The following is a 14,264-nucleotide window of genomic DNA, read 5'->3' as shown; positions in this document are numbered from 1 at the left end:
CACTTGCCAAATGAAAATGGCTACTTGTTTACGGGTATAGCTTTTTACTCTAATATAACACAAGATTTGAACAAAATAACAATTTCATGAGATAAATAAGATGTTAAAGAACAACTTTCCCATCGGAAGCCATATCGAATTCTTTGCCGTTTTTGAGCTATAAAGCGAAAACTTTTAGGGGCCGTAGATCCCTAATTTAAGGGGCCAGCCCCTTTTTACTGGTGTCAAATAAAAGCTCTTGAAATTCTACACAACTTTTATTCTACATGTTTTAACAAAATATTTTTAGTTTAAAAGATACAAAGGAAATTATGTGCAAATTTTCGCTCTTTCAGGCGTCCTGATTTTTGACCCCTCTTTATCGCCATTTTAAATGGCGAAATCAAAAAACAAAATATGATGTGCACAACTACAATGCTTCTACTTTACCAATTCAGTGTTTTCTCTGCTCCAATTATTATAGTCTCGGAGCCTTTATCTGGAAACCAAAGCCCCTAAAATTTCACTAAAAGGGAAATAACTCGCAAGCGGAAGAGAATATCCAAAATGTTGAAAAGTATTTTGAAAGTCTTTAGTAAAATGTATTAAAGCTGAAAATTTGAGCAAAATCGGTTGAGGAATGAGCGAGATATGAAGCTTCAAAGTTAGCGTCTAGGGAAAAAAAAAAAAAAAGAATAATAAGAATAATCTTAACCAGCACAATAAGTAGAAGGTCTTCCGTTGCTACGGAAGACCTTAATAAATCGAAAGATGTTGTCACTTATTTCTCTGAGAGTGGAAAAAATTGCTTCTTTTATTGTTTTATTTTTTCTAAACGATGGAGTCCGACCAAGATTTACCTTAAATTTGAAAATTTTAGAGGGATGTGCCCCCTTTCCTCAAATCCACCACTGACAAGATATGATTATAATCTACTGATTATAAGGTCTCCCAAACTGGCTGTATGAAAGTGGCTTATTCTGAGTACTACTATTTTCCTCCCTTGACATCCATGCCAATTTTAACTTCATTTAAAAAATCTAGATCACAAAGGCTTTGATTTTGAAATTTTTTAAAAAATCTCCCTTTTTTCCTTCAGTAAAACTGGTGTCACTTGACCTTGATCCTAGTTTGTAGGTCCCTACATCCTCGTTATCATTTTTGATGATCCCATATGTCTCTATCAGTCCTGATTCTAAAGTTATACAAGTTTTTATAATCAAGGTCAATGGGGATACTAGTTTGTAGGTAACTACACCCTTTTATAATGTCTGAAGATTCCATGTCTCTCATTCCCAGTTCTAAAGTTATACCAGGCTTATGTTTAGGGTCAGAGGTCAAGGTCACTGGAGTCACTTGACCTTGATACCAATTTGTAGATCCCATCATCCTTTTATTATTTCTGAAGATTCCATCTCTTTATCAGACCTAGTTCAAGTAATACCAGTTTTATTTTCTAATGTCAAAAGGTCAAGGTCACTTGACATTGGTCAGAGGTCAAGGTCACTCGAATCACTTGACCTTGTTACCAATTTGTAGATCTCATCATCATTTCTGAAGACCCCATGTCTCTATCAGACCTGGTTCTTAAGTAATAGTTTTATGTTCAAAGGTCAAGATCACTAGTCACTTGACCTAGATACTAGTTTGTAGGTCCTGTCATCCTCTTGCAATTTCTGAAGATTCCATGTCGCTATTAGTCCCGGTTTTAAAGTTATACCAGTTTTTATGTGCCTTGTCAGAGGCCAAGGTCACTTGACCTTGATACTAATTTGTAGGCCCCGTCATTCTCTATTCATTTCTAAAGACCCCAGGACCCTATTTATTTGTCCAGTTATATCTGTTAAATTTTGGAATTAATTTTTCCCCATAGAGTTCTATGTTAAACCCCACCCCCATTTGATACCCCCAAAATGTACCTTAACCCCCTTCAATCTTAAAACAAAAACATTTCTGCACATCTAGATACATTGGCCTATCATATCCTTGAATATCTATTACTTTCATCAATTGGTTATGGAGAACGGTGTCGGACAGTTTTAGGCGTGAGAAAGAAGCGGAAGAATGATAAGAACCAAGCAAAAACAACAAGTCTCCAAACTTCGTTTGGGAGACTTATATATGCAAGCATCTTCAGGTTGTTCAAATCTCAGGGATGGGGTTGTTTGTTTTACATCCTGTCGAGAATATTTCAATGGTATTGAGATGTCATCAGCTGTAGGTGAAGTACTACAAATTTAGACATATGCTTAGTGCTTAGGGCCATGGGATCACACGAGGGTTTTTTGACGTACCACCGCCTGCTACGACATGGTATCTCCCTTTTTAAGGTCATATCCAAGAGACCCATTATTCTCAATTCTGCATTTGGCGAAGAAGCAATCACTACTTATGTTTATGTTTTAGGTTTGAGTGGGTCCCAAACTCACCACCTCCAGGTTACGAAGCAAATGCTCTACCACTGAACTATCAGCCACGAGATTCAAGTATAATGGAATATACAGGATATTAATTAAAACAAATCTCTTCAAGAGTAGCAGGTTCACACTAAATCATATCAAAATGCAAATGTTCCAAAGTGGCATGGATGCCCTTGTGACTAAAGTCGGAGGTTTAGGGTACTGCTTTTGTCCTGTCTGTCCGAAACTTTGACCTTGCGCATAATTTTTGAAAGGGAAAGATGGGGCTCTCATATTTCATGTATGTTCTTATGACAAGGCCTTTCTTTTGGTATCAAAGATTTTTGACCTTGGAGTTAAACCTACTTTTAAGGAAACCTAACCTTGGCAATATCTCCTGGACTATTTAAGGTAGGGCTTTCATATTTTATACCAGCTTCCTTAAATAGTTCAGGAGATATTGACCTAGGAGTTTAATCCAAATTTCAACAAACTTTAACCAAGCTTGTAATATTTGAATAGTAAGTGATAGGGCTTTCATTTTTCACATGTGCATTCCTCATGACCATTTATTGGTACCTATGTGTTCAGCCTACTTTTAAGAAAACCTATTCTAGGCAATATCTCCAGAACTAATTAAGGTAGGGCTTTTGTACCATGTATATTAATTCCTTATGGCAAAACCTTGCATTTCATATGTGAAGTCGTGTCCTTTGTGGCTAGGTTGGGTCAAAATTTTTCATGGGAATAAAAAAAATCTTTTAAAAATCCCAACAGCAGGGTTATGGTAACTCAGGTGAGCAAAGTGGCCTACGGGTATCTTTCTTCGTCTGTTTTAAAAGTCAAGGTCACTATGGTCAGGATGACAGCACAATAGGAGGTCTTTAGTTTTAGACAGAAGTACAAACTTTCCTTAAAGGAATTTTTTTTTGTTTTTTAAAACTTCCAGTTTGTTCAGGGTGGGGCCACAATGGGGTCCAAAGTTTTATGTATGACTGTAGGAAATAATCTTCCACTGAAGACAAATCTCTAAATCAAACACAAGTGCTGTTCATCCTCACATAGTACAATTGGATTAAACTGGGGTCTCTAGAAACAATGGGGATGTTTTGGCATCTTTTCCATAGCAATTCATTACAGCTTGTCCCAATGACATGTTCGCATTCTTAGACATGTAATGCTCAGTTGTGTAGTAATGAGTCACTATAAAAGCCATATCTCAAAGGGGTGCACTGTGGCCCCACAGGCCCCTTGTTCATGAAAGATTTATAGACAAGACGAAAAAACTTTTAAAATATTTTGAAGTTTTATTCAATTTGATGTAATCTTTCTAAATAAACTCTGTAAAAGCCCAAAAAAAAAAAAATTATAAAAAGCCTTGATTTTATATTAAATCAAAAAACAACAAATCAATGGACTGTGAAAACTGTACAGTACACATGCACCAATGACCATAGTCCATTGTACCCAAACAAGAAATATATATCTAAATTACATGAAACTAGAAAAGCGGGACACAGACATTCAATATAGTTTGCCCTATGGACCGTTTATTAAGTTAGCAAAGAAATTATTGAAAACTAATAGAACATCGATATGCTGTTGTGTTATAGGTAGGGATAACTTTCCAGTATTGATAATATGTGAAGGAAAATATAAATCTTGGCTTGCACACCATATCTGTAATTCATCCCCAACATATTTCACCAACGACAAAATTTGTTAGAGAAGTATATATCAGTTTCAGATCTTGTGTATTTATCTTCGTAAAAAGTGGTATGAGCCAAAAAGATCAATAAGAATTTTCAATACAGTTTAACCTTTGTTGTGATTCCTTCAGAAAAAAAACCCCCATGACATCTAGAGAAAGTGCATTAATACCCGACCAAATGAAAAAAATAAAAACCGAATAGCAAAAGTGTAACGGGCTAAATATTGTTTAGATAAAGTTTCCGACACTTTTGAATGTCAAAATTCAAATATTGGTTAAATACTGGTACACGGATTAGTTTTAAAGTGCACACTAGATATGACTATGCACTCCATTCTAGACTTGTAGCATGACATATTCAACTACAGCATGAAAACTGGACTAGATCATAAAATTCATACAATTTTTAACAACACTGCTGGACAAGGGATGGCTTGATTTTTCCAAAAGCACTACAATACAATGTAATAAATATGTGACTAGCATTACTTTTCTTTAGACTAGTTATTCAGTATTGCAGTGTGAATGGTCAATATTGTGGAACTGTTTGACTAGTGATTTTAAGTGTAATTATGCCTTTATTTTTGCTGCAGACTTTTTAGTGTAGGTCTAAACCAGGACATCAGAGCTGCAATATGATTATAATGTAGTTGTATATATACAGAATGGACAACAAAAGAGTGGAATTTAAAAGTTGGGAATATAACCATCAGCAAAATTGGAGGTTGTATAAAGAACTCATAAATACCAGTCTTAAATCAATCACTGGAGGAAAAGGTGATTTGAAGATATTCCATAATTAACTAAGAGGGAAGAATTCTACATTTCAATGTCTGAAATCTTATAGTGTGTAAATTGTATTGGTACACATGTGCACTAGGACAGACCATGTTAATTGTGTGGTGTTTACTCCATAACTAGGTCCGTACACAGAATTGTACAACAGAAACTAAAACAATCAATAGATGTAATAAAAAAAAAAGTCAACAGACAATTGGTACATATATTTACACTGCTTAGATTATGAACAAGATACTCCCTTTGTACATTTTAAATGCAGGAGAATCCATAGTAGCATGGTATACTAAAATATCAAAATTCATTATTAAAGACAAATCATTATCAAAATGAAATAAATTAACTGTTCGTGATTTCATATAAATGTACACAGTATTTTCTTAACCGGATGAAAACAGAGATGGAATGTTGCTGTGTATATTAAAATTCTGTTTTTAAATGAAATTCTTTCTACTGATGAAAGGTATACACAAAACTTCTAAACTACAGGTAGTAAAGATGCGTGTCACACCACTTTTTCTGTACATTTGTAAATTGTGTATAATTATTTCAGGTAATGATTTCTGTTGCAGAAATCAGATGTAAATAAGAGTGGAACCTTGTTTAATACCACACATCAACACCGATTGAAAAATTCTTAAAATCGCTCATTATGTTCCGATTAAGAATGTGTATTAAACAGGTGACACTTTGTATGCCTATTCTACATTAGCACTCTTTGACAACATATTAAATAGATAACAAACATCTCTTAAAATACAAAACTTACAGGAACTTTTTACAATAATTAATAACATTAGTGATGCCTGCGACTCATAATGTATTTAAAATAAATTTTCTAGACAATGATCCATACAACACACTCAACTCAGAAAAAAGTTTTATCTTTACAAGAGCAAAAAAGTTTTAAGCTAGCCAGACAACATTAATCCTAACATGAGCATCATTGTGTACAAACTACATCTGTAAATTTAAATATTTCCTGCTGAAAATAAGTAAAGTGAGCAAGGGCTAAGCAAAGTGGGACATTTTCTCACAACATGATATATTTAAAAAAAAAAAGAAGACCTTAACTTAGGTAATAAATGTAATTTAAATCTTGTCTTTAGGACATTTCAGAATTTCCTTTCAAGTGACCTTGACCATTCACATGTAACCTTGAAAACCAATAGAACCAGATTTTCTACAAGATATTTTTCCTACAAAGCTGACAAACATTGGGTGAAAAATTATGAAACCAATATGTACCAAAGTTTTTATCCAAAGTATCGTTCCTACAAATCTGATACAAAAAAAGGAGAGATGTTACTTAAATCTTGTACAAAAGGCAGAGAAAATAACATAGGAAGAAACGGACAAATGAATAAACAAATGTACCAACAGGAGAGTCACTGCATGTGTATCTCTGCAACTCTTTTATGAGAGGATGAAAATACCAAACACAGCTGCCATTCATTCAAAAGGATTGATATTAGAAATTTATCCAGATTAAGCACTGTGCGGATTTAGAACATTGTTGAGGATAACTTATTTTTACTGTAGACTTTCTGTACTTTCATTGACATATTTAAGAAAACAACACAATATGAGTACAATAACATCCAAATTGACGTATTCAGGGATACATATTGTTCACAATCTGATGCGATGACTAGGTTTTCAGTCGATTGACTAGGAACTTGCTCCTGAGTTGCTGTTCACAATGGTGGATGATGTCCTTCGTCTCTAAAACTGATGCATCATATGATTGACTGAAGAAAAATGACACAGTGATGATGAATGTGGTTTAAACACACACAAATCACATTTGCGCCCATGTAATAAGGTGTCAAATCCTGTTCAGGGGTGGGTGAGGGTGTGACTCCCTTGGCCCTATAATGAATTAGGGCTGGGGCTTCCGTACCCACTGGACAGGTCATCACTGAGACTCTGTGTTTGTTTCTTGATCTGGGACAAGGCATTGTAACTGCAGGTCATATTGGCAAACACCATTCTCTCCTCATAGTCATACTCGCACAGTATTTTATTGTCACACAGATAAAATTTGTCCCCAACACAGAACCTGTTGAGAAATCAAAACACTTGTAAATGTTTCATACAGTGTTAAAATGATGAGAATTCAGCCTAGTACCATACTAAGATTTTAATTACCTTGCAGCATTGAATAATTCAGAATTTGTGCAATTTGCTTATTTTAAGCTGTTGAACCTAAACGCGAAGTATATATGTTGTACCAGATGTATTTTACTTCAGATATTTTACGCACCAATTCTGGATGACATCTAGTGAAACATTATTAACAAGATCATCTGTTGAGATTTTTTTTCCTGAGCATTTGATTACAATGTGTAGTGTTTGTTACGTAAACGAAAATCTTTTGCGAGTGCCACCCAAATGCATATGTTTACATATTGCAAAGGTCTTACACCTTCAAACTTAACACATGTATTATTTCTATAGTGATTAATACCAGCAGCCATCAGAAATTAATATGTGAGCAATCCTTGTATGACCTACAGGACAAGATTTTCATCAGAATATTATAAAACAATAAGATTCTACGTCCCTTGCAGACCTACATATAGAATTTATGACACCACACAATGAACATTGGGTCAAGAGCTAAGAGACCCGACCTTCAGAGGTCATGGCTTTGACTGCCCATTATCAGTGACCGCTGGGTGAGCTTATGTAACCTTCTATAGGGAGACTACTATTCAACATTGGTTCATGAATATTATTTCTGACTTAAACATTTTCCCCCTATTTATGAAAGCCTGGGCCAGTTTATCTTTTTTCCCCTCTGAATAAAAATTTAGTAAATAAGAGTGGGCAATTTAAGTCAATTGTGGGAAAACATTAAATGTAATTGACAGTGATATCATGTATTATTATCCTTCAGAATAATACAGTCATTTTCATTGGATGAGGGCTGGTCATGTGAAGGGAGATAATTTGTGATGTCTCCCTCAGGTGCAGGGTGACAACTGTGTTGTCTCCCTTTAGAAGAAAATGATTGAAAATATGAGAGATCCCTTAATCATAAACTTCAGCATCAACATTTAAGATTTAATTTATAACGGTCACAAATAACAATTGAGAAGAAAACTATTCCCATTCTAATGCAATTACTTACTTCACTTGATGTATACATTTTTGTTTTGAAATACGTTAAGAAATGTTTACGTTTGGCGTTATGTTTTTGCGTCATTCTACTGTGACATCACAATTGATAGCTTTCTATCGTTTAACTTTCTCAAATCTCAGTATTTTGCTTTCATTAACATATATATCTAATAAATATATGACATTGAGTGTAAAACAAAATAGTGCATGTAGTTGAGGGTAGCATCGATTTCATCCCTCGACACTATTGAAAATTTATCAGAATTTTCTGCAGAGAATGTTGTTACGAATTTGTTGACATTTTAAGTAAAAAAAAAAATATATGGTACAAGTCAATAAATGTGTGATAGTTTTTTTGTTAACATTCAGATTCTTCAGGATAATAAAACTATTATGGATTGTTTAGCGGGGAGACATCACAAATTATCAGGTCTGAGTAGGGTTATCACCCTACTAAGACCTGATAATTTGTGACGTCTCCCTGATAAACAGTCCATAATTGTATATTGTAACAAACTCTATTTAAGGTGAGAACCCCGTAAGTTTTGTGTTCAAAACGTTTGTATAATATGCACTTATACAATAAGATATGTTCAAATGAACAAAGTCTATATCACTAACCTATGATTGCACTGCTGACAGGCAAAGCATTCCAAATGATAGACATTACTTTTGGCTCTCATGACCATTTCAAATGCAGGAATCATTTTGGAGCAGGCTGAGCAGTATCCAGTCGTCCCAAACAGTCTGAAAAAATGACATGCTGTACAGAAACATCAGATAGATTCAGTCTTACCTTAGTCTGCAGACATATACCCGATATCTGATCATTTTCATTGCCATCAGATTTATACCTGCTCTGTGGGGACAAAATTCTTAAATTAGTTGTTACTAGGATTTTCTTCTTCAATTTTATAATTCCAAAAATGAATTTTTCGCAATTTTGTGGGTTTATTGTCAGATTTTACAAAAGTACTCGTCTGTAAAAATGGGTATAATGTCTCTTAGCAACAAAAGCATGAAATTTTGATCTTTACACAAATTAAATCTACAGTATTGTGACCAAATTTCACAAAAATTACCAGTAATTCATTGGGGCTTTAAAATCCTGTAAACTTAATATAAATGAATCTATTACATGTGTTATTGAGTAGGCTTTCTAAAAGAAATTGAGTATTTCAAATAAGACAGCTTTCTGCTGTTGACAACTATCGCACTGGCAATCCTATGTCGAAGAGAACATTTTACATGTGTATCTATTTGTACTTGACATGTAATTTACATACCTCTTCATTTTGAGTAGGAAATAAAATAATTCATGGTCATTATTTCGAAGAAAAAAAAAGGAAAAAGAAGCACTTTGAAAAAGAAAAAAAAAGCATCGTGGTATGTCATGAAGACATGCACTAAGTTATAATCATTAACCTGATTCTCTAATCCATGGAATGGTTGACACTTCTTTTTTTTCCTTTCCTGGATTGTTCACTCAGTTTTGCTCTGTGTTAAACCTTTTCGCGCTTTGGGTTTGCTCAGTGATCACTCATCTTTCACTTCTTCAGCAGCATTCACATTTTGTTTATAGGTCACATGAATGCATTTTGTTTGTTTTGCATTTGGATACCATTCACTTCTTGCACAAGTTGACTAAACTTCACTTTCATTTACATCTTTATCAGTTTACCATTCCATTTATTCTCCATGTTCACATTTCACTTTGCATTCACTCACTGCTCGCACACTTTAAAGCTGTGTTCACTCACCGCTCGCACACTATAAAGCTGTGTTCACTCACCGCTCGCTTACTATAAAGCTGTGTTTACTCACCGCTCGCACACTATAAAGCTGTGTTTACTCACCGCTCGCACACTTTAAAGCTGTGTTCATTCACCGCTCGCACACTATAAAGCTGTGTTTACTCACCGCTCGCACACTATAAAGCTGTGTTTACTCACCGCTCGCACACTATAAAGCTGTGTTTACTCACCGCTCGCACACTATAAAGCTGTGTTTACTCACCGCTCGCACACTATAAAGCTGTGTTCACTCACCGCTCACACACTATAAAGCTGTGTTCACTCACCGCTTGCACACTATAAAGCTGTGTTTACTCGCTGCTTATTCACTAATGATCCGCATTCATTCATTGCTTATCATTCTTGCCACTCACCAACTATCGAGCTGCATTCGCTCATTATTCTTGTCACTCACCTATTATCGAGCTGCATTCACTCATCATTCTTGCCGCTCAATAACTATCGAGCTGCATTCACTCATTATTCTCGCTACTCACTATTGAGCTGCATTCACTCATCATTCTTGCCACTCACTCACTATCGAGCTGCATTTGCTCATTATTCTCACTGCTCACTCACTATCGAGCTGCATTTGCTCATTATTCTCGCTGCTCACTCACTAACGAGCTGCATTTGCTCATTATTCTCATCGCTCACTCACCATCGATTTAGCTGCATTTTGTTATCGCTCACAATTTGCTAGGTATTCATTCGCCGTTAGATTTTGATTGTATGCCTTTCACTCAGAGTAGTAGAACATTTTAGGAACTGCTGTATTCCAAAATCTCAAATAGGATTCTGGTCTAACTATGCCTCTGAGTGAATACACATATGTATTAATTCATCAGCAATGTATGACATTGCAATCTCTCTCATGGGGGAATTCTAGGGTTCCTCCTAGTCCAGGAAAACTGAGCATTTGTGTAGCACTATAAGATTTTACATCCATCAAACTTACCTCAGATAGTCCCTCCTACACAGAAGGAGGTTGGCCTTAGAGAATAGGGTAGAGCCCACTTCTCCTAAACGACAGTCACAGCAGGAACATTTGAGACAGTCCTCGTGCCAATACTGCTCCATGGCCTTCAGGAGAAAACGATCAGAGATGGTCTTCTTGCACCCAGCACAGTCCTGCTTCGTGGACATGCTAACCGCTTCTTGGGAAATTTGTACAGGGCCTGAATGGAACACACAGAATTACGTTAATGTTTTAAAGTTAGAAAATTAGTTTTGATGACATAAGAGTAAACAATTCATGGTTGAAGTTATCTGATCAATAAACACACTGAATGAAATAATATTGAAAATAACCCTAAAGGCTTTTATTAATCTCTCTTTCATGATTTAATTCACTTTGGAACATGAAAATGACATCAGTTTGTTTGGACTCCATATTGCTAGATTAGTTTTCATCATTAATGGCATTGCACTAGGTAATGCAATACCTTTATTTGTTAATATTCACATTTTTTCATTATACATGTAATATGAATATGATACATACATGTAATTATTAGATTATTTTGCATAAAAAGTAAATATGCTATTAATAATGCATCAAGAAATTACATTATTGTTGTAACTCCATAGATTGTACCAGAAAATGGACAATGATACACAGCCAACATGCTGATTCAATGATGGCACTGCCATTAAATTTTAAAATAGTCTACTTTGTATTATACATGTAAATTGGATTATTTTGAATTTAAAAAACTGCACTTTGACTGAAATATATCTAACTCTGTAATGGTGTGTAATACATGTAATTTCATTAACTACATGTGGTACCTAATCTAGGAATACTGAATACATGTATTCGTATTTATTTTTCTAAATTGAACAAATACATTTCAAATAAATGTAGAAGTGTATTCACATCATTACTTGAATTTGCTGCAAAATACATCAAAGGATTTTCCAACAAGCTGTCAAATCCAGTGCACGACATCATAAATGAATTTGGAAGATTACTATCAACTTTTTCCACAAGCAAAACAATTCCTGGTACACAAAGGTTAATGGGACTAACAGGAAACCTCAGGCAATTTCTGAGATCTCTCCATACACAGTTACAATATTCTACGATGTGGATATAAATCTGACAGGATTATTCTGTTTGGAATGAAATATCATACCTAGCATGTCACTGATGTAAAGTGATACTACAATAATGGCTTTGTTATGAATGGTGAAATATATACACCTCCCACTTTTCTCTCCCCCCCTACTAAACTCCTAAAGTACTTACATTTCTATAATAGCTACTTCATGAGAAACAAAATCCCAAATTAAAATGGAAACCATGTTCCTGTAATCCAGTCTTTACTATTCCCATCCATGTGTTCATAACTTTCCCATTTCATGCCATCAAAACTCACACTCACATTTTTCCTTGCTAAAAAATTATGAGTTTTACATTTCAAAGCTTGATATTTTACACAGAAATGCTTTTTAAATTCACTGATTTTATAAAAAGCATCAGCAAGCTTTGGAGTTAGACACACAGTCAACTTCTGATACAGATCAGGGAGATAAAGTCAACAGAGCTGCCTCACATACTTATTTCTGTGGAATTGACAGAGTGCTTTTAAAATTACAGGGTTATTAAGTAAAGATTATGCAGAACAGTGCTGATTTATTTATCAGGAATATTACTAAAAGAATCCGGAAGGGTGCAAAATTAAAAATAAGCTACACTTACCATCTGTTTGCATTGCCATGGTAATTTAAGAAATATACACAGAAACAATTAATTTCCATGCCAAGAAGATGAAGGTTGTGTTTTCAATTGAGTACGAACACCTGACGAAAAAAAAATAGATGCCAAACACACAGGTTCATGAAGTTAATGCATCCTGTATTTTCAGTCCTTCAGAAATATTTTTAGAAGCTCTGAGAAAGGGTATATCATTATTTCATCTGATTGGCCACAGTGTTTGGCTGGCCACCATGGATTGCCGACTTCCCAGACGTCACATTTAGACGAGATGTCACACGACCAAGAAGGCCATAATCAGCTCTATCAAATCCTATCCAATGCCCGAATACAACCTTAATGATTTCTTTCTTTTGATAGGAAAAGTCATATGCATAATCTTTCCAGTCAGCTTATGAGCGGTAACAAAAGGAAACTTTTTAATACCCCATGAATGTTACGAAGGAAAGAGAGTCGGAGCTCGGGAATACTGCGTTTGTCACCCAGGCCATGGTCACGTTCATGGTCTCATTCACAGACGACTCTCTAATGGCTTATTAGTTTGATACTTAAAGCTCTGTTAAGAAGCACACATAAGAACAGCAGAATACGGAGGAAATAGGATTGAGGATATAGAGAGCTGTGCATAAGATGTTACTCCTGTCACTTTTCTTTGCTGACAATCAGGCTATTCAAATAATTTTTTTGATGTGGGCTGTGCCTCTGAATGGATTGTCAATAGCCTGACAGATGTATTTCACAGTAGATGAAGCCACAAACATATTGCATGCAATCTGCATAGCAACGCTGCCTAACCCTTAATGATTACCCAGGCTCAAATAAATTCTAAATTAAATAATTAAAAGTGCAGATGTAAATTGCATGTATTCATCTTTATGAAATTTTACAAGATTTATGTGCAAGAGGCCTTTTTTTATGAAATTAAAACAGAAATTATTCATATGCATGAAAAGGACTTTAATCTATAAAATATTCAGTGGCTTAAAATTTTCTTGGGGTGTAAAAACATTAGCCTTTATGAAAAGGATTACTTCTACATTACATCACCATTTCCATAATAGACCTTCTAAATTGTTTGTAATCTTTGACACAGTAATGCTACGATTTTCATTATGGGTTATACAATTTTAGTTTCAAGACTTAATAATAACTTTTAAGAATATGAAATCCCTTTTAAAAGAATTTATGAAAGTGTTTTTTCCCTTGGTCAACATCCATTATTTCCTACAAAGAGAGTGCCAAAAACAGTTCTCTAATATTATAATTGGCAAGTCTAAGTTAAAAAACATGGACGCTTAATGAACAGAGGGTCCTCTTGCATTGACATTTTCCATTAATGGTCTAAATCTTGGAAGTTTTTGACAACCATTTTCCAATCACATGCCAGCAGCTAACATTTATTTTCCATCAAACAGTTAAGCAGTTACAGGATATGAAAATTATCCCCAACATTAACACTGCATTAGCCTGCGAATAAAAAGCACTGGGTCCCAAAATAGACCCCTACTACATAGAGCCAGGATATCTGGTTATGCAGACCAATGCACACGTTAATGACGAGAAATGGAAAAGACTTAAGTCGTCCAATTACAAATAACTGACCACTCAACATTTTAAGTCAGGGAACCAATTTAAAAACAATGCCGGGAGCAGTTAAACCTAAATAATCTGATTGGGAAGTGGCAAGTAAATGAGCCATATTCATTTTTCCTTCTCACTAGCAATAATGCGGTCTGTCT

General features: G+C 34.9%; 1 protein-coding gene across 5 annotated transcripts in view; it reads right to left on the bottom strand.

Annotated features, from left to right (window-relative positions):
- Positions 1-3,665: 3,665 nt before the first annotated feature.
- Positions 3,666-14,264, bottom strand: part of LOC125683596 (LIM domain only protein 3-like) — a 74,404-nt gene continuing 63,805 nt past the window's right edge. For all 5 annotated transcript variants that reach the window (XM_048924917.2, XM_048924915.2, XM_048924913.2 and 2 more), the window contains 3 exons: positions 10,765-10,984; positions 8,635-8,760; positions 3,666-6,949 (listed from right to left, as the gene is read on the bottom strand). In XM_048924917.2, coding sequence (XP_048780874.1) covers positions 6,760-6,949; positions 8,635-8,760; positions 10,765-10,984 — 536 coding nt within the window. In that variant the 3' untranslated portion in view covers positions 3,666-6,759. The remainder of the gene's footprint in view (positions 6,950-8,634; positions 8,761-10,764; positions 10,985-14,264) is intronic.

Source organism: Ostrea edulis, chromosome 6 (assembly GCF_947568905.1).
Source record: "Ostrea edulis chromosome 6, xbOstEdul1.1, whole genome shotgun sequence".
Lineage (NCBI taxonomy): Eukaryota > Metazoa > Mollusca > Bivalvia > Ostreida > Ostreidae > Ostrea > Ostrea edulis.
The sequence above is the reverse complement of the archived record's forward strand: the minus strand, read 5'-3'. Positions and strand labels throughout refer to the sequence as shown.